At 45.0% G+C, this 24,688-nt stretch overlaps 1 protein-coding gene across 3 annotated transcripts in view; it reads left to right on the top strand.

Annotated features, from left to right (window-relative positions):
• The window catches only part of LOC115128356 (MORC family CW-type zinc finger protein 3-like), a 44,849-nt gene that overhangs the window by 6,900 nt on the left and 13,261 nt on the right, over positions 1–24,688 (top strand). For 2 of the 3 annotated variants that reach the window (XR_003863503.2, XM_029658138.2), the window contains exons 2-8: positions 14,484–14,556; positions 16,293–16,425; positions 16,814–17,052; positions 17,251–17,398; positions 17,675–17,834; positions 23,904–24,032; positions 24,394–24,513. Coding sequence is in view for 2 of the 3 variants with exons in the window: in XM_029658138.2 (XP_029513998.2) it covers positions 14,484–14,556; positions 16,293–16,425; positions 16,814–17,052; positions 17,251–17,398; positions 17,675–17,834; positions 23,904–24,032; positions 24,394–24,513 (1,002 nt within the window). In the remaining variant the exon portion in view is untranslated. The remainder of the gene's footprint in view (positions 1–14,483; positions 14,557–16,292; positions 16,426–16,813; positions 17,053–17,250; positions 17,399–17,674; positions 17,835–23,903; positions 24,033–24,393; positions 24,514–24,688) is intronic. The other variant, XM_029658154.2, reaches the window with a different exon arrangement.

The raw sequence follows: 24,688 nt of genomic DNA, 5'->3' as shown, positions 1-24,688 counted from the left end.
CCTTTGACCTGGTAGGTTCGACTATTACAGTGCTGCCTGGAGACAATGCCACATTTTTAGGAAGTTTACCCCAAACTAAGTGTTCAGTCTTGGGCGAAAGAGTCACAGCTTGAGTGAGCTTCACTGTCCCAATCTTGCCATCGACTTGCTGTCCCTTCCATCTTGTGACACTTGTCATCATCTGCAGAAACTGCTCACACTCTGGTGAGTGGGTCTGGCCATCCATGTTGTTCACAAGCTTGTTGTTCACGTCAGTGCCTTTCATCTCATGCAATAGATGCTTAATGACAATCGATCCCAGAATGAGATCATCACGCTGTCCAGGAACAAAATGAGTGGGCACTTTAACATCAATCCCATAGATTTGCATCTCCAAATCATAGAAACACTTTGTTGAGGTCTTCTTCCCCCCACACCCCACTAATACTAACTCTGGGGGAGGCTGATAATGCTGAGGAAGGGCACCTGCTTCCAAAAGTCTCTGCTCCGCATGTTCACTCAATGTACAGGCTATAGACCCAGTGTCAAGCATGCCCTTAAGCTGCACTTTCCCATGTACAGACACAGAGGTGTAAAACAAATCTGAAAAAGCCTCAACTTCTTGTGAACCTAACATAACAATTTTCTCTCCTTCTTTCACATCAGAGCACAAAATCTCATATGTTTTCTCGAGATCATGAAATTCTTTCTTGGGGGTAGACAGTTGAACACCCACATTTCCCCTCTTCACCTGTGGGCGTGTCAGTTTAACGGTTGCTGCTGTGGTGGCGAGTTTCTCTGCTGTTGTGGTGGGCGTCTCACCACCGGGATTGGCATAGCGTTCCCCCGGTTTAGGACAATTTGACTTCCAATGATCTGGGGAAAAGCACCGGAGGCACAGGTTCTCATGTCTACAGTGCATCACAGTGGAGTGATCTGTTGAGCCACAAACCCTGCATTCCCTACGCCTGAAGGGCTGGGTGGGGAAAGATGGTGTCTTGGCCTGTGTCTGTGAAACCATAACGGGTGGTATGCTCTTCTCTAAGGTACATTCAAGCAGGTGAATGAGTCTCTCGTACTTGCACTCTGCCCATCTTGTTTGGCGCTTGATGTGAGAGAAGTGTCACTGCACGCACCAGCATTTTCCAGCCTTCACATGGAGTTATCTGGGGATGTACTGTTACTTGCTTTGAGGATACAGCGGTAGATTGACACATGGCGGCGTTCATGTTCATAGATTCTCTCTTGTACTTCACTCGCAGTCCATTTCTCAGCAGACTTGTATTGGAATACTGCTGCCAGTTTGGGGTCAGGGCAGTATGTTACAAACATCCTAACGACATCAGAGTTGGAGCCGTCAATCTTCTTACCTTGTCTCTTAAGGCCCTCGTCAGCTACATCTATGGCCTTGTTCAATCGAACCCAGTACTCCATAACAGCCTCTCCGGGTATAGGTTTAGTATTGTAAAAATCAGCCAAGGGCATGCATGAATAGGCCAATTCGCTGAAATTCTGTTTCAGAATGTCAAATACAATCTCTGGCTTCTCTGTAGGATCAACTGTTGTCTCATTGCGTAAATTAATCTTTACCATGTCTCTTTACCATGTTGCTTTGCCAGATAATCGACTAATCATCTCATCTGATTGTTCCCCAACAGGACATCCCTTCCTCCTCAAGTATATTCTCATCAACTCCTCCCATTCATGAATGGATTTGTCAGTACCATCTCCTCTATATGTAGGAGGTTCCTTTATGTCTGATTGCATGATGAACTTAATTTGACTGAGATCTACATATCCTACTGACTCTGAATGATGATCACTTATCTTTTCTGTACTTACTGGTGGCTCATAAGTACTGGACCTGCCACTCTGTAGTTCTTCCCTAATGGAGCTCCCTATTTCCCGGGCTAGCTGAGTGGCCAGCTCAGCTAGACCATCTACAGGGGCATTTGGATTAACACTAGATGAAGGGCTTTTGTCAAAAAAATTTGTGGAGCAAAACATGGGGGAACCTCCTGCACCTACAGGGGATTCTATTAATCTGGCCTGGTAGGCGTAGTTTGCACCGGGTGAAAAGTGATTCTATTCATTTTGGAACCAGGCTGCCATGCAGGGCTGAGCACCCCTGACTTGTCCCACAAGCTGACCTCTGGCCGACTACAAAATCAGCTCAAAACAAAAATGATGTAGGTTAAGCACATGGAGTAATGAGTATGATTCAGGATTTTTCACATGCAAAAGTGATTGCTTTTGATAACTTTAGTTTGAAAATTGAAATATATTTTATGGAAAAGATATGTTTCTGAACGATGGATCAACCACCCAACTTTGGAGTAGTTAGGTATATTTCCCTGCTTGAAAGGAGCTAGCTAGTATTTCCTGGAGACTTATAGCAACTGTGCTTAGCTAAAACTACACACAGAGACATAAAAATTGTATCATTGTGTGACTTTGGGTAAGTTGGAAAAATGGGATAATTGACTAAATCCAATGTATCCCTTTTAGTAGACCGGAACTGTGACCATTTTTTACAATGGTAAACGGACAGAGTAAGACATCTTCAATTATCCACCATCTTTGAATGCATTTGAAGCCAAGGGAGTCGGCAATGATGGCGTCTCATAGAGACATAGGTCATGTTCTTCTGCCCAGGAGTTGCTGACACATGCCAGATTTAAACAATGTCTGGATAGGTATTTTATATGTCAGCTAACCACATCATATGCTATAGCAATCTGGTACCCAACGGCACAGTCTATGATGTGACACACAACCATTGGTTGATGCATGCAATGTCTGAGTGTACTGGTGTGAAATTCCTAGCTAGTTAGCGGTGCACGCGAGTAGTATTTCAATCAGTGACTTCACTCACCCTGAGACCTTGAAGTGGTTGTTTCCCTTACTCTGCAAGGGCCACAGCTTTTGTGGAGCGATAGGTAATGATGTTTTGTCGGAGGCAGTCGTGTTCAGAGAGTCCGTGGTACAAACCCAGGTTGGGGCGAAGGACAGAAGCAAGACTGTTACATTGATGTTGTTGACCCGGATTACTGGTTGTTGCAGAGAACTAGGAGGTTAAAAGGGGGGGGGGGGGAGGGGGGGGGTGTAACCGGTGTGAAATGGCTAGCTAGTTAGCAGTGCATGATTGAAATGCTACTATCAGTGACTTCAATGGCTCAGACCTTGAAGTAGTTGTTTCCGTTCCTCTGTAAAGCTTTTGTGGAGTAATATTGATTTAAGGACATTAGTGTAATAGAAGCAACTATTGGTACGATGATTGTATTTGATTTATAGATTTTTACACAGATTGGCCACGAATATTGCCAGTGTATCTTTCGTATTTCCAAAACCGTATCGCAAGCGTAGAGCGTTTGGGAAGCGTCTGGTTATTTGCGACTGACGGCATTTAGGAACATGGAATGATGTAATGCAATGCAGTTGGAGTCATGATAGGCACGTCCCCATCAGAGAGCGTGACAGAGCTGCATATGAGCTCTCACATTTTTCAACAAGTTTTTTTTTACAAAAGGATAGATTTTAAGTTAGATCAACTTGGATTTTACAGCAGGTACATGTGCAGGATGCTACCCTCCACAGCATGGTCTTCGCTCCAGATCAAAACTGAATGCCGAGTTAAGGCTCCCAGGCTTGCAAGGACAGACCAGATACAAATCCAATTAGCACTAAGGTGTGAAGTAAATGGTGTCAAGGCCTTTGAATCGTCCTCTGAAGCCCTCTCCTACTGTTCAAAGACCATTCACTGGCATTTTCTACAAGAAATCTGCCTCCAGAAATTAAAGCTTGGGTTAGGGTTAGCTTGTATTGTGCATGGGACTCCGACTATTGTTTACACTGACATTTGGCCTCCCATCCTATTCTAGCCACCTCTCGCCGGCTTTGGATTCATGTTACCTGATGAAATTGCTATACAATATGATCTTGTTACCATCTGATATCATACGTTCTTACGTACACCTCTAGGAAGAGGGAATGCAACACTCTGCTACAACGCAACTCCCCGTGGAGTGAAAGAGGTATGGACTGTAGGTGCGAGGAAGGATGACAAAGGCAGAGATTAGTACCGTTTACAGGGAATTTATTCCATCACACGGTAAATTTGGGGAAAAGGGGCTGAACGGAACCGAAAGTAAAATGTCAAAGACCCCTCTCCTACCTTAACTGCCTACCCACTACTTACCTAACTTTGCACCACCTGGCGCGCTAACCAAAATACAGGGGATGGTCTGCCCAGGTCTTACCTAGTGTGTATAGACAGTAAATACTACAGGTTATGCATGCCCGCAGGCCTCTTGCCTATGCACTCCCTAGGTGCCTTCCACCCTGGGAACAAATGAAACAGAATACAAACAATTACTATAATCAAAAAGTCCTTGTTATAGATATACCTTAGCAGGACCGACTAAAATACTGCCAACAAATTATACCTCTGCAACAACCAACACATGATATAACAATAAGCTCTGAGAAACAATCAACACAGGATATACTAATCAGCGCTCTCTCAGCAACAACCCACACAGGATTTACTAATCAGCTCTAGTCTCTCAGCAACAACCAACATAGGACATACCAATCAGCTCTAGTCTCTCAGCAGCAACCAACATAGGACATACCAATCAGCTCTAGTCTCTCAGCAACAACCAACATAGGACATACCAATCAGCTCTAGTCTCTCAGCAGCAACCAACATAGGACATACCAATCAGCTCTAGTCTCTCAGCAGCAACCAACATAGGACATACCAATCAGCTCTAGTCTCTCAGCAACAACCAACACAGGACATATTAATAATCTCTCTCTAACAAAGGAACACTGGCTTTTTCCAGCTGGAGAAGGAGTCTGTAATTGGATACAGCTGTATCCTCTGACGAGAGGGCGGGGTCAGCTCCAATTAGCAATGGGGCCGACCAATCAGCTGCTTGGGGGAATTTCAGGAAGCCATCCTGAAACACACACATACAAACAAAACCACAACACAAGAACTGGGGAACGTAACATACATCAGCAATGCAGAGCTCTCCCTGTCCTATGCCGTGCCTTGATTGTATTACTGTTGGAAATGTGCGTGTACACCCTGGCCCACCTAACCCACCTCATGTTGCTAGCCCCAATTCTGACTTGTGCTCTGATATCTGATTCACTGATTTCTGCTCTCATAAAAGCCTGGGTTTTCTGCACATTAACACTAGAAGCTTATTACCTAAAATGGATCAAATGAAAGTGTGGGTTTACAGCTCCAATCCAGATGTTGGTCATTACTGAGACGTGGTTAAGGAAGACTGTTTTGAACACTGATGTTAACCTTTCTGGTTTAACCTTTTTCGGCAAGACGGATCTTCCAATGGTGGGGGAGTGGCAATCTTTACCAAGGATCACCTTCAGTGCTCGGTTGTCTCCACCAAGTCTGTCCCCAGACAATTTGATTTGCTGATTTTAAGCATTAAACGTTCAAATAGCACTTTGTTGGCTATTGCTGGGTGGTATTGTCCTCCATCAGCACCGGCCTGTACCCTACCTGCCCTAAGCTCTCTCCTGACCCCTTACACAAAGTCTGAATTTGTTCTGCTTGGTTACCTTAACTGGGACATGCTTAAACCACAATGGGACTCCCTAAATCTTTCTCATATTATTACCAATCCCACAAGGTATGACTCCAAACACCCAGAAAAGGCTACTCTCCTCAATGTAATCCTTTCAAATAATCCTGATAGGTATCAGTCTGGTGTTTTCTGTAATGACCTTAGCAATCACTATTTTACAGCCTGTGCTCGTAATGGCTGCTCAGTGAAATGACCTGTCCTGATTTGTCATAGACGCTTGCTAAAAAACTTTTATGAGCAAGCCTTCCTTCATGAACTGGCATCTGTAAAATGGTATAGAATCAGCTTGATCCCCTCTGTCGAAGACAATGGACCTTCCTTTTTGATATTTTCAGTGGTGATTGTTAACAAACATGCCCGCTAAAGAAAATGAGAATTAAAAACAGGTTCAGCCCCTGGTTCGACCGTGATCTTGCAGAGTTACTTAAGAATTGCATTTGGCGAGAGGCTCGGCACACGCATACTCAGGCTGACTGGCTATCGTTCAGGCAAATATGAAATAAGTGCACTCAGGCTATCCGGAAGGCCAAAGTTAGTTACTTTGAGGAGCAGTCTCTCTGTTGGTCTAACCCCTAGTTCTGGAAAACGGTTAAAGACCTGGAGAATAAACCCTCCTCCTCACAGCTGCCCATGTCCCTTAATGTTGATGATGTGGTTGTTACTGACAAGAAGCACATGGCTGAGCTCCTTAATCACCATTTCATTAAGTCAGGATTCCTATTTGTCTCAGCCATGCCTCCTTGCCCGTCCAACATTTCCCGTCCCACCCCTTCTAATGCGACTATCCCCGATGCTTCTCCCTCTTTTTCTCCTGCCCCCCTACAAAGTTTCTCCCTGCAGGCAGTCACTGAGTCCGAGGTGCTAAAGAAGCTCCTTAAACTTGACCCCCAAAAAACATCTGGGTCAGATGGTTTAGACCCTTTCTTCTTTAAGGGTTGCTGCCCCTATCGTCGCCAAGCCTATCTCCAACCTTTTAAACCTGTCTCTCCTTTCTGGGGAGGTTCCCATTGCTTGGAAGCCAACCACGGTTCATCCTTTATTTAAAGGGGGAGATCAAGCTGATCCTAAATGTTATAGGCCTATTTCTATTTTGCCCTGTTTATCAAAAGTGTTGGAAAAACTTGTCAATAATCAACTAACTGGCTTTTTTGATGTTTATCGTATTCTCTCTGGTATGCAATCTGCTTTCCGCTCCGGTTATGGATCTGTCACTGCAACCTTAAAGGTCCTCTTGATGTCACCATTGCCCTTGATTCTAAGCAATATTGTGTTGCTATTTTTATTGACTTGGCCAAAGCTTTTGATACGGTAGACCATTCCATTCTTGTGGGCCGGCTAAGGAGTATTGGTGTCTCTGAGGGGTCTTTGGACTGGTTTGCTAACTACCTCTCTCAAAGAGTGCAGTGTATAAAGTCAGAAAATCTGCTGTCTCAGCCACTGCCTGTCACCAAGGGAGTACCACAAGGCTCGATCGTAGGCCCCACACTCTTCTCAGTTTACATCAACAACATAGCTCAGGCAGTAGGAAGCTCTCTCATCCATTTATATGCAGATAATACAGTCTTATACTCAGCTGGCCTCTCCCCGGATTTTGTATTAAATACTTTCTTAGTGTCCAACACGTTTTCTCTACCCTTAACCTCTCTGGGATATGTGGGACGCTAGCCTCCCACCTGGTCAAAAGGCAGGGAAAATGCAGAGTGCCAAATTCAAATAAATTACTATAAAAATCTAACTTTCATTAAATCACTCATGCAAGATAGCAAATTAAAGCTACACTTGTTGTGAATCCAGCCAACAAAGAGAAAAGCATTTTTGAACCCTGCAGGAGTGACACAAAACGCAGAAATAAAAATATAATTCATGCCTTACCTTTGACGAGCTTCTTTTGTTGTCACTCCAATATGTCCCATAAACATCACAAATGGTCCTTTTGTTTGATTAATTACGTCGATATATATCCAAAATGTCCATTTATTTGGCACGTTTGATCCAGAAAAACACCAGTTCCAACTTGCGCAACGTGACTACAAAATATCTCAAACGTTACTGTACCTGTAAACTTTGCCAAAACATTTCAAACTACTTTTGTTATACAACTTTAGGTATTTTTTTACGTAAATAATCGATCAAATTGAAGACGGGATGATCTGTGTTCAATACAGGAGGAAAACACACTGTAGCTAGCTTTCTGGTCACGCGCCTCTATCTAACAGTACACTTCAAGTGACCCTCGTTCAAGATGGCCGTACTTTTCATTACACAAGGAAAAACCTCAACCAATTTCTAAAGACTGTTGACATCCAGTGGAAGCGATAGGAACTGCAAGAAGGTCCCTTAGAAATATGGATTCCCAATGAAAACCCATTGAAAAGAGAGTGACCTCAAAAAAAAAAAGTCTGAATGGTTTGTCCTCTGGGTTTCACCTGCTAAATAAGTTATGTTATACTCACAGACATGATTCAAACAGGTTTAGAAACTTCAGAGTGTTTTCTATCCAAATCTAACAATATGCATATCTTATCTTCTGGTGATGAGTAGCAGGCAGTTGAATTTGGGCATGCATTTCATCCGGATGTGAAAATACTGCCCCCTGTCACCAAGAAGTTAACCTTGTTCTGAACACCTCGAAAACAAAGGTCATGTGGTTTGGTAAGAAGAATGCCTGTCTCCCCACAGGTGTGATTACTAGCTCTGAGGGTTTAGAGCTTGAGGTAGTCACCTCATACAAGTACTTGGAGTATAGCTAGACGGTGTCCTGTCCTTCTCTCAGCACATATTAAAGCTGCAGGTTAAAGTTAAATCTAGTCTTGGTTTCCTCTATCATAATCACTCCTCTTTCACCCAGCTGCCAAACTAACCCTGATTCAGATGACCATGCTAGATTACGGAGACATCATTTATAGATCGGCAGATAAGGGTGCTCTCAGCGGCTAGATGTTCTTCACCATTCGGCCATCAGATTTTCCACCATTGCTCCTTATAGGACACATCACTGCACTATATACTCCTCTGTAAACTGATCATCTCTGTAGACCCGTTGCAAGACATTTACATTTACATTACATTTAAGTCATTTAGCAGACGCTCTTATCCAGAGCGACTTACAAATTGGTGCATTCACCTTATGACATCCAGTGGAACAGCCACTTTACAATAGTGCATCTAAATCTTTTAAGGGGGGTGAGAAGGATTACTTTATCCTATCCTAGGTATTCCTTAAAGAGGTGGGGTTTCAGGTGTCTCCGGAAGGTGGTGATTGACTCCGCTGTCCTGGCGTCGTGAGGGAGTTTGTTCCACCATTGGGGGGCCAGAGCAGCGAACAGTTTTGACTGGGCTGAGCGGGAACTGTACTTCCTCAGTGGTAGGGAGGCGAGCAGGCCAGAGGTGGATGAACGCAGTGCCCTTGTTTGGGTGTAGGGCCTGATCAGAGCCTGGAGGTACTGAGGTGCCGTTCCCCTCACAGCTCCGTAGGCAAGCACCATGGTCTTGTAGCGGATGCGAGCTTCAACTGGAAGCCAGTGGAGAGAGCGGAGGAGCGGGGTGACGTGAGAGAACTTGGGAAGGTTGAACACCAGACGGGCTGCGGCGTTCTGGATGAGTTGTAGGGGTTTAATGGCACAGGCAGGGAGCCCAGCCAACAGCGAGTTGCAGTAATCCAGACGGGAGATGACAAGTGCCTGGATTAGGACCTGCGCCGCTTCCTGTGTGAGGCAGGGTCGTACTCTGCGGATGTTGTAGAGCATGAACCTACAGGAACGGGCCACCGCCTTGATGTTATTTGAGAACGACAGGGTGTTGTCTAGGATCACGCCAAGGTTCTTAGCGCTCTGGGAGGAGGACACAATGGAGTTGTCAACCGTGATGGCGAGATCATGGAACGGGCAGTCCTTCCCCCGGGAGGAAGAGCAGCTCCGTCTTGCCGAGGTTCAGCTTGAGGTGGTGATCCGTCATCCACACTGATATGTCTGCCAGACATGCAGAGATGTGATTCGCCACCTGGTCATCAGAAGGGGGAAAGGAGAAGATTAATTGTGTGTCGTCTGCATAGCAATGATAGGAGAGACCATGTGAGGTTATGACAGAGCCAAGTGACTTGGTGTATAGCGAGAATAGGAGAGGGCCTAGAACAGAGCCCTGGGGGACACCAGTGGTGAGAGCACGTGGTGAGGAGACAGATTCTCGCCACGCCACCTGGTAGGAGCGACCTGTCAGGTAGGACGCAATCCAAGCGTGGGCCGCGCCGGAGATGCCCAACTCGGAGAGGGTGGAGAGGAGGATCTGATGGTTCACAGTATCGAAGGCAGCCGATAGGTCTAGAAAGATGAGAGCAGAGGAGAGAGAGTTAGCTTTAGCAGTGCGGAGCGCCTCCGTGATACAGAGAAGAGCAGTCTCAGTTGAATGACTAGTCTTGAAACCTGACTGATTTAATCAAGAAGGTCATTCTGAGAGAGATAGCGGGAGAGCTGGCCAAGGACGGCACGTTCAAGAGTTTTGGAGAGAAAAGAAAGAAGGGATACTGGTCTGTAGTTGTTGACATCGGAGGGATCGAGTGTAGGTTTTTTCAGAAGGGGTGCAACTCTCGCTCTCTTGAAGACGGAAGGGACGTAGCCAGCGGTCAGGGATGAGTTGATGAGCGAGGTGAGGTAAGGGAGAAGGTTTCCGGAAATGGTCTGGAGAAGAGAGGAGGGGATAGGGTCAAGCGGGCAGGTTGTTGGGCGGCCGGCCGTCACAAGACGCGAGATTTCATCTGGAGAGAGAGGGGAGAAAGAGGTCAGAGCACAGGGTAGGGCAGTGTGAGCAGAACCAGCGGTGTCGTTTGACTTAGCAAACGAGGATCGGATGTCGTCGACCTTCTTTTCAAAATGGTTGACGAAGTCATCTGCAGAGAGGGAGGAGGGGGGGAGGAGGATTCAGGAGGGAGGAGAAGGTGGCAAAGAGCTTCCTAGGGTTAGAGGCAGATGCTTGGAATTTAGAGTGGTAGAAAGTGGCTTTAGCAGCAGAGACAGAAGAGGAAAATGTAGAGAGGAGGGAGTGAAAGGATGCCAGGTCCGCAGGGAGGCGAGTTTTCCTCCATTTCCGCTCGGCTGCCCGGAGCCCTGTTCTGTGAGCTCGCAATGAGTCGTCGAGCCACGGAGCGGGAGGGGAGGACCGAGCCGGCCTGGAGGATAGGGGACATAGAGAGTCAAAGGATGCAGAAAGGGAGGAGAGGAGGGTTGAGGAGGCAGAATCAGGAGATAGGTTGGAGAAGGTTTGAGCAGAGGGAAGAGATGATAGGATGGAAGAGGAGAGAGTAGCGGGGGAGAGAGAGCGAAGGTTGGGACGGCGCGATACCATCCGAGTAGGGGCAGTGTGGGAAGTGTTGGATGAGAGCGAGAGGGAAAAGGATACAAGGTAGTGGTCGGAGACTTGGGGGGGAGTTGCAATGAGGTTAGTGGAAGAACAGCATCTAGTAAAGATGAGGTCGAGCGTATTGCCTGCCTTGTGAGTAGGGGGGGAAGGTGAGAGGGTGAGGTCAAAAGAGGAGAGGAGTGGAAAGAAAGAGGCAGAGAGGAATGAGTCAAAGGTAGACGTGGGGAGGTTAAAGTCGCCCAGAACTGTGAGAGGTGAGCCGTCCTCAGGAAAAGAGCTTATCAAGGCATCAAGCTCATTGATGAACTCTCAGAGGGAACCTGGAGGGCGATAAATGATAAGGATGTTAAGCTTGAAAGGGCTGGTAACTGTGACAGCATGGAATTCAAAGGAGGCGATAGACAGATGGGTAAGGGGAGAAAGAGAGAATGACCACTTGGGAGAGATGAGGATCCCGGTGCCACCACCCCGCTGACCAGAAGCTCTCGGGGTGTGCGAGAACACGTGGGCGGACAAAGAGAGAGCAGTAGGAGTAGCAGTGTTATCTGTGGTGATCCATGTTTCCGTCAGTGCCAAGAAGTCGGGGGACTGGAGGGAGGCGTAGGCTGAGATGAACTCTGCCTTGTTGGCCGCAGATCGGCAGTTCCAGAGGCTACCGGAGACCTGGAACTCCACGTGGGTCGTGCGCGCTGGGACCACCAGATTAGGGTGGCCGCGGCCACGCGGTTATGGAGCGTTTGTATGGTCTGTGCAGAGAGGAGAGAACAGGGATAGACAGACACATAGTTGACAGGCTACAGAAGAGGCTACGCTAATGCAAAGGAGATTGGAATGACAAGTGGACTACACGTCTCGAATGTTCAGAAAGTTAAGCTTACGTAGCAAGAATCTTATTGACTAAAATGATTAAAATGATACAGAACTGCTGAAGTAGGCTAGCTGGCAGTGGCTGCGTTGTTGACTTTGTAGGCTAGCTGGCAGTGGCTGCGTTGTTGACACTACACTAATCAAGTCGTTCCGTTGAGTGTAATAGTTTCTACAGTGCTGCTATTCGGGGGCTAGCTGGCTAGCTAGCAGTGTTGATTACGTTACGTTGCGTTAAAAGAACGACAATAGCTGGCTAGCTAACCTAGAAAATCGCTCTAGACTACACAATTATCTTTGATACAAAGACGGCTATGTAGCTAGCTATGTAGCTAGCTACGATCAAACAAATCAAACCGTTGTACTGTAATGAAATTAAATGAAAATGTGATACTACCTGTGGAGCGAAGCGGAATGCGACCGGGTTGTTGAGTGCGGAAGTTCTATTCGGTAGACGTTGGCTAGCTGTTGGCTAGCTAGCAGTGTCTCCTACGTTAAGGACGACAAATAGCTGGCTAGCTAACCTCGGTAAATTTACCTCTTGCTTCTACCTGAGACGCTTGCGTCCCAACTAGAGCTCTGGAAATGCAAATGCGCTACGCTAAATGCTAATAGTATTAGTTAAAACTCAAACGTTCATTAAAATACACATGCAGGGTATCGAATTAAAGCTACACTCGTTGTGAATCCAGGCAACAAGTCAGATTTTTAAAATGCTTTTCGGCGAAAGCATGAGAAGCTATTATCTGATAGCATGCACCAATACACTACAACACAAAAGCCACGCAGGGGACGTAAACAAAATAATTTGCATTTCGGCGTTACACAAACCGCACAATAAAATAGAAAACAGTCATTACCTTTCACCATCTTCTTTGTTGGCACTCCTAGATGTCCCATAAACACTATTGGGTCTTTATTTCGATTAAATCGGTCCATATAAAGCCAAGATATCGTTATATGTAGACTGTGTGATAAACGAAAAAAACAGCGTTTTCAAAACGTAACGTCATTTTTAAAATTCAAAAAGTCGACGATAAACTTTCACAAAACACTTCGAAATACGTTTGTAATGCAACTTTAGGTATTAGTAAACGTTAATAAGCGATAAAATTCATCAGGAGGCGATGTAAAGATCATTAGCTGTCCGTCTGGAAAAATGTCCGGCTAGAAACTCAACGAAAATATCCGGTCCTAGACCTGAGGAAATACGGTGCCCTGCATGTGTTTGACCAAGAAAAAACTCGAAGGGAAATGACAAGACTCTAGACACCGTGTGGAAGCTGTAGGTACTGCAACCTCAGTCAATTAATTGTGGTTCACCTTTATCAATGGGTTCAAGTAGCGCATGGATATATTTTCCCATTTTCAGTGATCAGTTTTTCCTGTGCTTTTCGATGTAAATGCCGTTCTGGTAAAGCCACAGCAGTGATTTAACCAGTTTTATAAACGTCTGAGTGTTTTCTATCCACACAGACTAAGCAAATGCATATACTATATTCCTGGCATGAGTAGCAGGGCGCTGAAATGTTGCGCGATTTTTAACAGAATGTTCAAAAAAGTAGAGGGTAGAAGCAACAGGTTAAGATAATCACTCTAAAACTACACACTCTAAACTACACAATTATCTTGGATACGAAGACAGCAAAGACAACTATGTAGCTAGCTAACACTACACTAATCAAGTCGTTCAGTTGAGTGTAATAGTTTCTACAGTGCTGCTATTCGGTAGACGGTGGACGTTTGCTAGCTGGCTAGCTGCTGGGCAGATAGCAGTGTAGACTACGTTAGGACGACGAAATACGATAATTACGCAATTATCTTTGATACAATGACGGCTATGTAGCTAGCTAAGAAGAAATTGCTAAGATTAGACAAATCAAACCGTTGTACTATAATGAAATGTAATGAAATGTAATGAAAAGTTATACTACCTGCGGACCGAAGTGCGGATGCGACCGCTCGCTCCAACCCGGAAGTACTCTGGTTGATGCTAATTTATAAAACCCACTTAGGCCTCATTCCCCCTATCTGAGATATCTACTGCAGCCCTCATCCTCCACATAGAACACCCGTTCTGCTAGTCACATTCTGTTAAAGGTTCCCAAAGCACACACATCCCTGGGTCGCTCCTCTTTTCAGTTCGCTGCAGCTAGCGACTGGAACGAGCTGCAATAAACACTCAAACTGGACAGTTTTATCTCCGTCTCTCATGGACACTCTTACTGACAGTTGTGGCTGTTTTGTGTGATGTATTGTTGTCTCTACCTTCTTGCCCTTTGTGCTGTTGTCTGTGCCCAATAATGTTTGTACCATGTTTTGTGCTGCTACCATGTTGTTCTGTTGTGTTGCTGCCTTGCTATGTTGTTGCCTTAGGTCTCTCTTTATGTAGTGTTTTCTCTATTGTTGTGATGTGTGTTTTGTCCTATATTTATTTATATTGTATACATTTTTTATCCCAGGTTCCCGTCCCCGTCATTGTAAATAAGAATTTGTTGTTAACTGACTTGCCTAGTTTTATAAAGGTTAAATAAAAATACAATAAAACTAAGGGCAAGAGTAGGCCTAACTTAACTCAGGAGGTGGTAATACGCAAAAATAAAATCCCATTTCATGTTGTCAGCATTTGTATAGTGTAACTCTAATCCTCAGCCCCTTCCTTTACAGCTAAGTCCAATGTTCCTCCACACAAACTCCACCAGCCACACCTGGCCCTTCAGCGCCATCGCTGAACTAATAGGTGAGTTATCGTCATATTGTCCAATCACAAAACCAGTGTTTTCCTACCTTTTTTAACCCTGATATGCATTGATGGGATAAAACATCCTAAGGCACATCTAAAATGTCCCTATTCATTTATTTAGTGGTAATGCCCTCCCTGCAAACAATAATGAGTCGTTAGGAAATGGTCACCTAAAATCGTCAGGATGTTGTGTCAGGGTCCCTTGGAGGTTTTGTTTATTTCTAGCTTGGTCCCGAGGATGTCCCCAAGGACTTTTTAGGATGTTCTTGGGACGTTGTGTCATGGTCCCCTGGTGGATTTGTCTAGTTCCCGGTTGGTCCTGAGTATGTCACCGAGGACGTTCTTGGGATGTTGTGTCATTGTCCCCTGAAGGTCCACCCGAATGTTATTTAGACGTTGTCATGGACCCCTGGAGGTTTTTGACTAGTTTCCGGTTTGTCCCAGGGATGTCACCTGATGGTCGCAAAAATGAAATCAATGAGCGAATACTCAGATTAATTGATAACTAAAATAGCAGTGCAGATGGCACTCTTTTGCTAAATGCAGAGATTAATAAATGTGTCCATCAATCTCTCCTTCTCTTATTTCCATCTTGCTCTGTGTCCCTGTATCTCACACTCTTGATTTCCTTCCATATCCTCACTATTCTTAACCCATCACACTATTTCTCTGTCTTTTTCTCTGTCTACCTGGAGCAATAAATGCTTTGGATATATTCATATATTTCATCAGCCAGTGTCTCCCATCTACGCAGTACACACACACACACACACACACACACACACACACACACACACACATTGACAACCCTCCCCACCCCTACCATTATGGCTTTGGACAGGCCTTTGGATTCAAGCCTACTACTCCAGACAGAATAATGGAGAGAGGGTGGGCTCGGCAATAAAATATAGTAGTACAAAAATTGCAGTAGGGAGGAAATGTGAAAAGGAGATGGCTGGATTAATAGAGGGATTGATTTGAAAATAGTTGGGGAGAGTGGGAGACCAGACCACATGTTTGTGTTAGCCTGATGTTACAGTGGTGTCTTGAGGATATAGCATCAGTATAAGAGGCTGGGGTTGCATCCTCCGTGACAGCTGTCCCAGACAGGCTGTTCTAAAGGAGAAAACACATTGCACCGAATGACGGTTTGCCTCTTGTTTCCCAGTTTCTTTCAGCTTTTTGTGATTTTGGGACCAACCCCCAGTAGGCGTTAACATTTCTAGATAACGAATTGATTTGCAGTCAATATGCAAATGAAGGCTGTCACTTTGTTCAGCGGTATGTACTCTTGGTCTGCAAACGCTACCGGTGTGTCCAAGCCTTAATGGTTCACATTGCACAATCAACAAAGGGGGACATGTTCTATCTATCACACTTTACATGACACCATTTTGAATGTTGAATTTCTGGGGGGGTCTAAACCCCTCGTGGTGTGGTAGTTTTCCACAGCAGTAGCAACACAGCTGGTAGGTGGATGGTTTGGCTTGGACTGCTAGGCGGGTTTGGCGTGGATGTGCCGGCTTGGCCATAGTCTTGTTCTCATTGAAAAGCAATAACAAGGTGGCATGGGTAGTCTAGTATAGGGTTTTATCATCTACACTATGAAAGGGACTGGTTATTTGCATAGCAACATACTGTAATAACAATACTCTTTATGTGCCAAAGTAATTTTCAGTGTATTCTGTGTATGCACCTATGCTTACATCCTCTATCTCTATATCTTTCACCAGACAATGCCTATGATTCTGATGTTAACGCCAAGCAGTTCTGGATTGATAAGACCCAGATCAAAAAGCAAGACTGCCTCATCTTCATGGACAATGGAAATGGATTGGACTATGAAAAGATGCACAAGATGCTCAGGTATGGACAGTTTTTCAATGACTACAACTACTATAGCAGGGTAAATCAGGTTAGATCTAGACAAAAGTCCTGCAGAGACCTTCCTTGGGACCATCACAAGACATCCTGACAACTGGTATATTGATGAATGTTCTGAGAAGGTCCTAAAAACGTCCTGACACAGTCCTCCATAATGTCAGGGGAACTTACAGGGAACTAGGCAATAGTCCCCTAGAGAATGTTCCTTTAGGACCATTATTTTATGTTTTAAAGACTGGAAAAACAGATGTTCATAGCACGTCCTTAAAACTGGAACAAACCAGGGACAAGTCTTATGCTGTACTATAAGAATGCACGTTTACGATTTATGTACACAAAAATAGCATGTTTCTCTCTTTTTCTCTTTCAGCTTCGGTTACAGTGATAAGAGAGTCATAAATGGCAAGCACCCGATTGGTCTCTATGGTAACGGCTTCAAGTCCGGGTCCATGCGTCTGGGGAAAGATGCCATTGTGTTCTCAAAGTCGCAAGACGGAGACACCATGCAAGTAGGCATGCTCTCCCAGAGCTACCTGGCACAGATCAAAGCAGACGAGATCATTGTGCCCATCATCTCCTTCCAATGTGTCCCACACAGCCGGTATAAGTATATCCTTTTATAGAGAGACTATACACATACACATAGTGCACAAACTGTCATCACCTCCAAACAGGTTGGATTTAGATCCCTCTATAGATGTGTATATACAGTGTTATTTTATAGTGCCAACCTTAAATACGGTTAGCTATTTGTCTATCTACCTTTTGTGTTGTCCCTGTGTGTGTTGTCCTTGACTTCCGGTGCACTCAATGTGAATGAGAAGCACAAGGCTAGTCTGCAGGACATCCTGCACTACTCTATCTTTAATACGGAGAACGAGCTGCTCGAAGAGCTCAAAGCCATCAGCTCCACAGGCTCCTCGGGAACACGTATTATCGTCTGGAACCTGCGCAGGTCAGACACACACGCTCATTCTCTTCCTTTTCCTTCTCCCACATCTATTGGGTTTTGCTATGTGGGATTTTACTTTCAAATATCACTTCTCCCTCTGCCTCTATGAATGCCCTTGGTCGAATTTTCAGTTTCACTTCTGTTTTCTCCATAATCAAAACCTAAAATTCCACCATTAGGGGTCGGCAGAGAGGCCTTTTTTGAAGTGTGGAGCAAGTGTGGAGCAAGGTCAGCTGTTGAGTAAGAGTCTATACAGTAAGTGTTTGTTATTGTCCACAGGACGATAACACGACCGACAGAATTTGATTTCACGACATTCAGCGACGACATCAAAATCCCATTAGATGTCCCATTGGATGGGTTGGAGAGCACCAGTGAGCAATACAGAGCCATACAGTCAGAGCTGCTCACAAAACCAGAGAGTTACTACTCGCTACGTGTAAGTGATGACTGAGTATACTGATTATAATGTTATTGATTTACCATACAGCATTTTGCATTTTGTCAACCTTAGAACTTCTAAGATTGACTCAAATACAGTGCCTAGTGAGTCTACACACCCCTTGTACAGTCTTCACATTTTGCTGCCTTAAAATTCAATCTGAATCTTCACAACCCACTCCAAATTTTCTCAGTGTAAAGAAAATTATATAAACTTTCCCAGATTAACCCTAAATGCATAACCATGCTAGCAATTGAAAGGGAAAAGTTAGGAGATTATGGGAAAACTATTAGACCAAAGTTGAGGACACAACATTTCACCTGACACAAGACTGAATCCATACATTGCGCTTTAAACCTAAACTTAGAACGTACACTCTCATCAAAGAGAACGGCACCCCTGAACCATATGTTTGCCTGAACCTGACAAAAATCCTAAGGTCAGTTTGTGCCGATCCATCACCCTCCCTCTGGCTATAGAGATGGGTAGATTTAACAGAGTGCCTGAACCTGACAAACATCCTAAGGTCAGTTTGTGCCGATCCGTCACCCTCCATCTGGCTATAGAGATGGGTAGATTTAACAGTGCCTGAACCTGACAAACATCCTAAAGTCAGTTTGTGCCGATCCGTCACCCTCCCTCTGGCTATAGAGATGAGTAGATTTAACAGAGTGCCTGAAGAGGAAAGACTTTTCCTGCTGTGAAATCTTGGGAAAATTCGAAAACAAAGTCAATTTAGTGTTTTATTGCCCTCTGTATAACGATCTGAGACATGTTTTTAGTTGTTGATAACCCTGAAGGATTCTGGTTACGAGGCGAGCAGAGGCTTGAATTTTGTTTCAGACAGGGCGTGCTTGAGATTGCTCAGTTTGTTAACAATGCCTGGAGGAGAATGAGAAATATACTGTTTGTGAAGTGTGGCTAGATGATAGCTGTACTTGCCATGATCATTGTATGCATATCATTTGTAAAATGACATTTTGTTCTGTAGTGTCTTGGAAGCCCATTTGGGCTGGGCACCGGTAGGTGTATGACACTTAAATATCATATTTACATTTACATTTACTACATTTACTGTACTTTTCGCCACATTTGTTGAAAACCAAATCAGAAAATACTCTTGATATATTTAGTAACATGATAAGAAAATTCCTGGAAAATCTGGGGTAGGTGCAAAAGACAAAAAAAATGATGAGGGTTTGAGTGAAAGGACAAAAACAATGAATAAACTGATATATACATATATATATACATATACATACAGTTGAAGTCGGAAGTTTACATACACCTTAGCCAAATACATTTAAACTCAGTTTTTCACAATTCCTGACATTTAATCCTAGTAAAAATCCCCTGTTTTAGGTCAGTTAGGATCACCACTTTATTTTAAGAATGTGAAATGTCAGAATAATAGTAGAGATAATTATTTATTTCAGATTTGATTTCTTTCATCACATTCCCAGTGGATCAGAAGTTTATATACACTCAGTAAGTATTTTGTAACATTGCCTGTAAATTGTTTAACTTGGGTCAAACGTTTCGGGTACCCTTCCACAAGCTTTCCACAATAAGTTGGGGGAATTTTGGCCCATTCCTCCTGACAGAGCTGGTGTAACTGAGTCAGGTTTGTTGGCCTCCTTGCTCGCACACGCTTTTTCAGTTCTGCCCACAAATTCTCTATGGGATTTAGGTCAGGGCTTTGTGATGGCCACTCCAATACCTTGACTTTGTTGTCTTTAAGCCATATTGCCACTATTGTTTGTACAGATGAACGTGGTACTTTTAGGTGTTTTGGAAATTGCTCCCAAGGATGAACCAGACTTGTGGAGGTCTACAATTTTTTTTCTGAGGTCTTATCTGATTTCTTTTGATTTTCCCATGATGTCAAGCAAAGAGGCACTGAGTTTGAAGGTAGGTCTTGAAATACATCCACAGGTACACCTCCAATTGACTCAAATGATGTCAATTAGCCTATCAGAAGCTTCTAAAGCCATGACATAATTTTCTGGAATTTTCCAAGCTGTTTAAAGGCACAGTCAACTTAGTGTATGTAAACTTCTGACCCTCTGGAATTGTGATACAGTGAATTATAAATAAAAAAATCTGTAAACAATTGTTGGAAAAATTGCTTGTGTCATGCACAAAGTAAATGTCTTAACCAGACTTGCCAAAACTATAGTTTGTTAACAAGAAATGTGTGGAGTGGTTGAAAAACGAGTTTTAATGACTCCAACCTAAGTATATGTAAACGTCTGACTTCAACTGTATGTACTTATACAGTGCATTCGGAAGGTATTCAGACCTTGAATTTTTCCACATTTTGTTACGTTACAGCCTTATTCTAAAATGGATTAAATAAATGTTTATCAATCCCTTATCAATCTACAAACAATATCCCATAATTACAAAGCGAAAACAAGTTAAAAACAGGAATACCTTATTTACATAAGTATTCAGACCCTTTGCTATGAGACTTGAAATTGAGCTCAGGTGCATCCTGTTTCCATTGAGATGTTTCTACAACTTGATTGGAGTCCACCTGTGGTACTTAAATTGATTGGACATGATTTGGAAAGGCACACTCCTGTTTATATAAGGTTCCACAATTGACAGTGCATGTCAGAGCAAAAACCAAGCCATGAGGTCAAAGGAATTGTGTTGAGGCACAGATCTGGGGAAGGGTACCAAAAAATGTTGGCAACATTGAAGGTCCCAAAGAACACAGTGGTCTCCATCATTCTCAAATGTATGAAGTTTGGAACCACCAAGACTTTTTAGAGCTGGCCACCCGGCCAAACTGAGCAATCAGGGAGGAGGGGCCTTGGTCAGAGAGGTGACCAAGAACCCGAAGGTCACTCCGACAGACCTCCAGAGTTCCTCTGTGGAGATGGGAGAACCTTCCAGAAGGACAACCATCTCTGAAGAACTCCAACAATCAGGCCTTTATGGTAGAGTGGCCAGACAGAAGCCACTCCTCAGTAAAATACACATGACAGTGTTACGCTATGAATATTTCCTTTAACCTGTCACAACAGCCTGCTTGGAGTTTGCCAAAAGCCACCCAAAGGACTCTCAAACATGAGAAACAAGATGCTCTGGTCTGATGAAACCCAGATTGAATTATTTGGCCTGAATGCCAAGCATGACGTCTGGAGGAAACCTGGCACCATCCCTACGGTGAAGCATTGTGGTGACGGCATCATGCTGAGGGGATGTTTTTCGGTGGCAGGATCTTGGAGACTAATCAGGATCTAAGGAAAGATGAACGGAGCAAAGTAGAGACAGATCCTTGATGAAAACCTGCTCCAGAGCCCTGAGGACCTTAGACTGGGGCAAAGGTTCTCCTTCCAACAGGACAACAACCCTAAGCACAAAGCCAAAACAACGCATTAGTGGCTTCAGGACAAGTCTCTAAATGTCCTTGAGTGGCCCAGCCAGAGCCCGGACTTGAACCCGATCGAACATCTCTGGAAAGACCTGAAAATAGCTGTGCAGCGAAGCTCCCCATCCATCCTAACAGAGCTTGAGATGATCTGCAGAGAAGAATGGGAGAAACTCCCCAAATACAGGTGTGCCAAGCCTGTAGCGTCATACCCAAGAATACTCAAGGCTGTAATCGTGGCCAAAGGTAATTTAACAAATTACTTAGTAAAGGCTCTGAATACCTATGTAAATGTGATATTTCAGCTTTTTATTTTTTATACATTTTCTAAAATGTCCACCTGTTTTTGCTTTGTCATTATGGTGTATTGTGTGTAGATTGATGAGGAAAAAAATATATTTAATCAATTTTAAAATAAGGCTGTAACGTAACAAAATGTGGAAAAAGTCAAGGGGTCTGAATACTTTCGAATGCGCTGTATATGTTGCCCAAAGAGTTGTGCAAGATTGGTAGAATCTTATCTAAAATTGTTCACAGCTTGTAATGGCTGCTAAAGGTGCTTCCACCAAGTATTAACTCTGGGGTGTGAAGACATATGCAATCAATTATTCATTTGGAAAATTGTAATGTCCGAGGTGTAGTGGGTGAGAAGTCAGGCGCAGGAAGCAGAGTTCAGGGTAGTGCTAATACCTTTTAATGCACAACAACGGTGAACATACGCCAACCCCACAAAACACGGGGCGCCCACCAAAACAAATGCCTCCAACACGGGGGACTTGAACAGTCCAGCAAAAACCCAAGCAAATGGGAAAGCCATGACACACAGACGTGTACACACGTACATCAAACAATCCCGCACAACCAGGCAAGCCTGCTGGTAAATAAAGCCCGACCAATCAGCCTAAAACAAACACAGGTGAAACCAATAAACACAAAAGGGGAAAAGGGATCAGTGACAGCTAGTAGGCCGGTGACGACGACCGCCGAGCGCCACCCAAACAGGAAGGGGAGCTACCTTCAGTGACAGCTAGTAGGCCGGTGACGACGACCGCCGAGCGCCACCCAAACAGGAAGGGGAGCTACCTTCAGTGACAGCTAGTAGGCCGGTGACGACGACCGCCGAGCGCCACCCAAACAGGAAGGGAAAAAGGGATCAGTGGCAGCTAGTAGGCCGGTGACGACGACCGCCGAGCGCCACCCAAACAGGAAGGGGAGCTACCTTCAGTGACAGCTAGTAGGCCGGTGACGACGACCGCCGAGCGCCACCTAAACAGGAAGGGGAGCTACCTTCAGTGACAGCTAGTAGGCCGGTGACGACGACCGCCGAGCGCCACCCAAACAGGAAGGCGAAAAGGGATCAGTGGCAGCTAGTAGGCCGGTGACGACGACCGCCGAGCGCCACCCAAACAGGAAGGGGAGCTACCTTCAGTGACAGCTAGTAGGCCGGTGACGTCGACCGCCGAGCGCCACCCAAACAGGAAGGGGAGCTACCTTCAGTGACAGCTAGTAGGCCGGTGACGACGACCGCCGAGCGCCACCCAAACAGGAAGGGGAGCTACCTTCAGTGACAGCTAGTAGGCCGGTGACGACGACCGCCGAGCGCCACCCAAACAGGAAGGGGAGCTACCTTCAGTGACAGCTAGTAGGCCGGTGACGACGACCGCCGAGCGCCACCCAAACAGGAAGGCGAAAAGGGATCAGTGGCAGCTAGTAGGCCGGTGACGACGACCGCCGAGCGCCACCCAAACAGGAAGGGGAAAAGGGATCAGTGGCAGCTAGTAGGCCGGTGACGACGACCGCCGAGCGCCACCCAAACAGGAAGGGGAGCTACCTTCAGTGACAGCTAGTAGGCCGGTGACGACGACCGCCGAGCGCCACCCAAACAGGAAGGGGAGCTACCTTCAGTGACAGCTAGTAGGCCGGTGACGACGACCGCCGAGCGCCACCCAAACAGGAAGGGGAGCTACCTTCAGTGACAGCTAGTAGGCCGGTGGCAGACCGCCGAGCGCCACCCAAACAGGAAGGGGAGCTACCTTCAGTGACAGCTAGTAGGCCGGTGACGACGACCGCCGAGCGCCACCCAAACAGGAAGGGGAGCTACCTTCAATGGCAGCTAGTAGGCCGGTGACGACGACCGCCGAGCGCCACCCAAACAGGAAGGGGAGCCACCTTCAGTGACAGCTAGTAGGCCGGTGACGACGACCGCCGAGCGCCACCCAAACAGGAAGGGGAACTACCTTCAGTGACAGCTAGTAGACCGGTGACGACGACCGCCGAGCGCCACCCAAACAGGAAGGGGAGCTACCTTCAGTGGCAGCTAGTAGGCCGGTGACGACGACCGCCGAGCGCCACCCAATCAGGAAGGGGAGCTACCTTCAGTGACAGCTAGTAGACCAGTGACGACGACCGCCGAGCGCCACCCAAACAGGAAGGAGAGCTACCTTCGGTAGGAGTCGTGACAAAAATGTTCTATAATTTTTCTTTCACTTTGAAAATGTAGTGTAGGTTGTGTAGATCGGTAGCAAGAAATATCTAATTTAATCCCATTTTATTTCATTCTAAGGCAGCAAAATGTGAAGACTATGCAAGATGTGTGAACCTCGTCCTTTGACTAGTTTTATCATTTTGTATGTGTGAAATATTTCATATTTTGATTGTTGATCAAAGTGTTGTTGTGTGCTCAGGCATACTGCAGTATTCTGTACCTGAAGCCCCGGATGCAGATCATAATTCGAGGTCAGAAAGTGAAGACTGAGCTCATCTCCAAGAGCCTGGCTTGCATTGCTAAGGACCATTACAAGCCCAACTTTGTGGTATCCTTCCTCACCCCGGAGCCTCTCTGGATGGATTTAGTCTGTGTGCGGGTGCATGTTGTCATATCCTCGAGACGACAACTTTTGTTTGCATTTGGAGGGAAATTAGAAATAGGAAAATATGGGTAGTATGCTCTATATACAAGACAAACCATCAGTCACTGCTAAAGACGCAATACATTATAAGCTTGCAATAATCAGTTACCTATCGTTAGCTAATTATAAGTTAAATGTATTCCATACTTGGATGTTCATGTTCAACATAGTGATACAATATGGTATTTTTCATAAGGGGGAAAAGGATATATATATATGCCACTGCTCTCCTTTCTGTTTGAGTTGTCCTTAAGTCCTATACCAGAACAGACGCATCCCCGTGACCTTTGGGTACAACACCAAGTGCAAGGACCAATACGGCATCATGATGTACCACAAAAACCGCCTTATCAAAGCCTATGAGCGAGTGGGCGTTCAACTCAAGGTATAATAGTGTATGTGCATGTGCATAAGAAAAATGACTGCCATCCATTGTGGTACTCAGATGCTTCTATTGTGGGACTTGTATTCGGAAAGTTTTCAGATCCAGACTTTTTCCCAAAAAAATATGTTACAGCCTTATTCTAAAATGGATTAAATTGTTTTTCCCCCTCATAAAT

The sequence above is a fragment of the Oncorhynchus nerka genome, linkage group LG1 (assembly GCF_034236695.1).
Source record: "Oncorhynchus nerka isolate Pitt River linkage group LG1, Oner_Uvic_2.0, whole genome shotgun sequence".
Lineage (NCBI taxonomy): Eukaryota > Metazoa > Chordata > Actinopteri > Salmoniformes > Salmonidae > Oncorhynchus > Oncorhynchus nerka.
The sequence above is the reverse complement of the archived record's forward strand: the minus strand, read 5'-3'. Positions and strand labels throughout refer to the sequence as shown.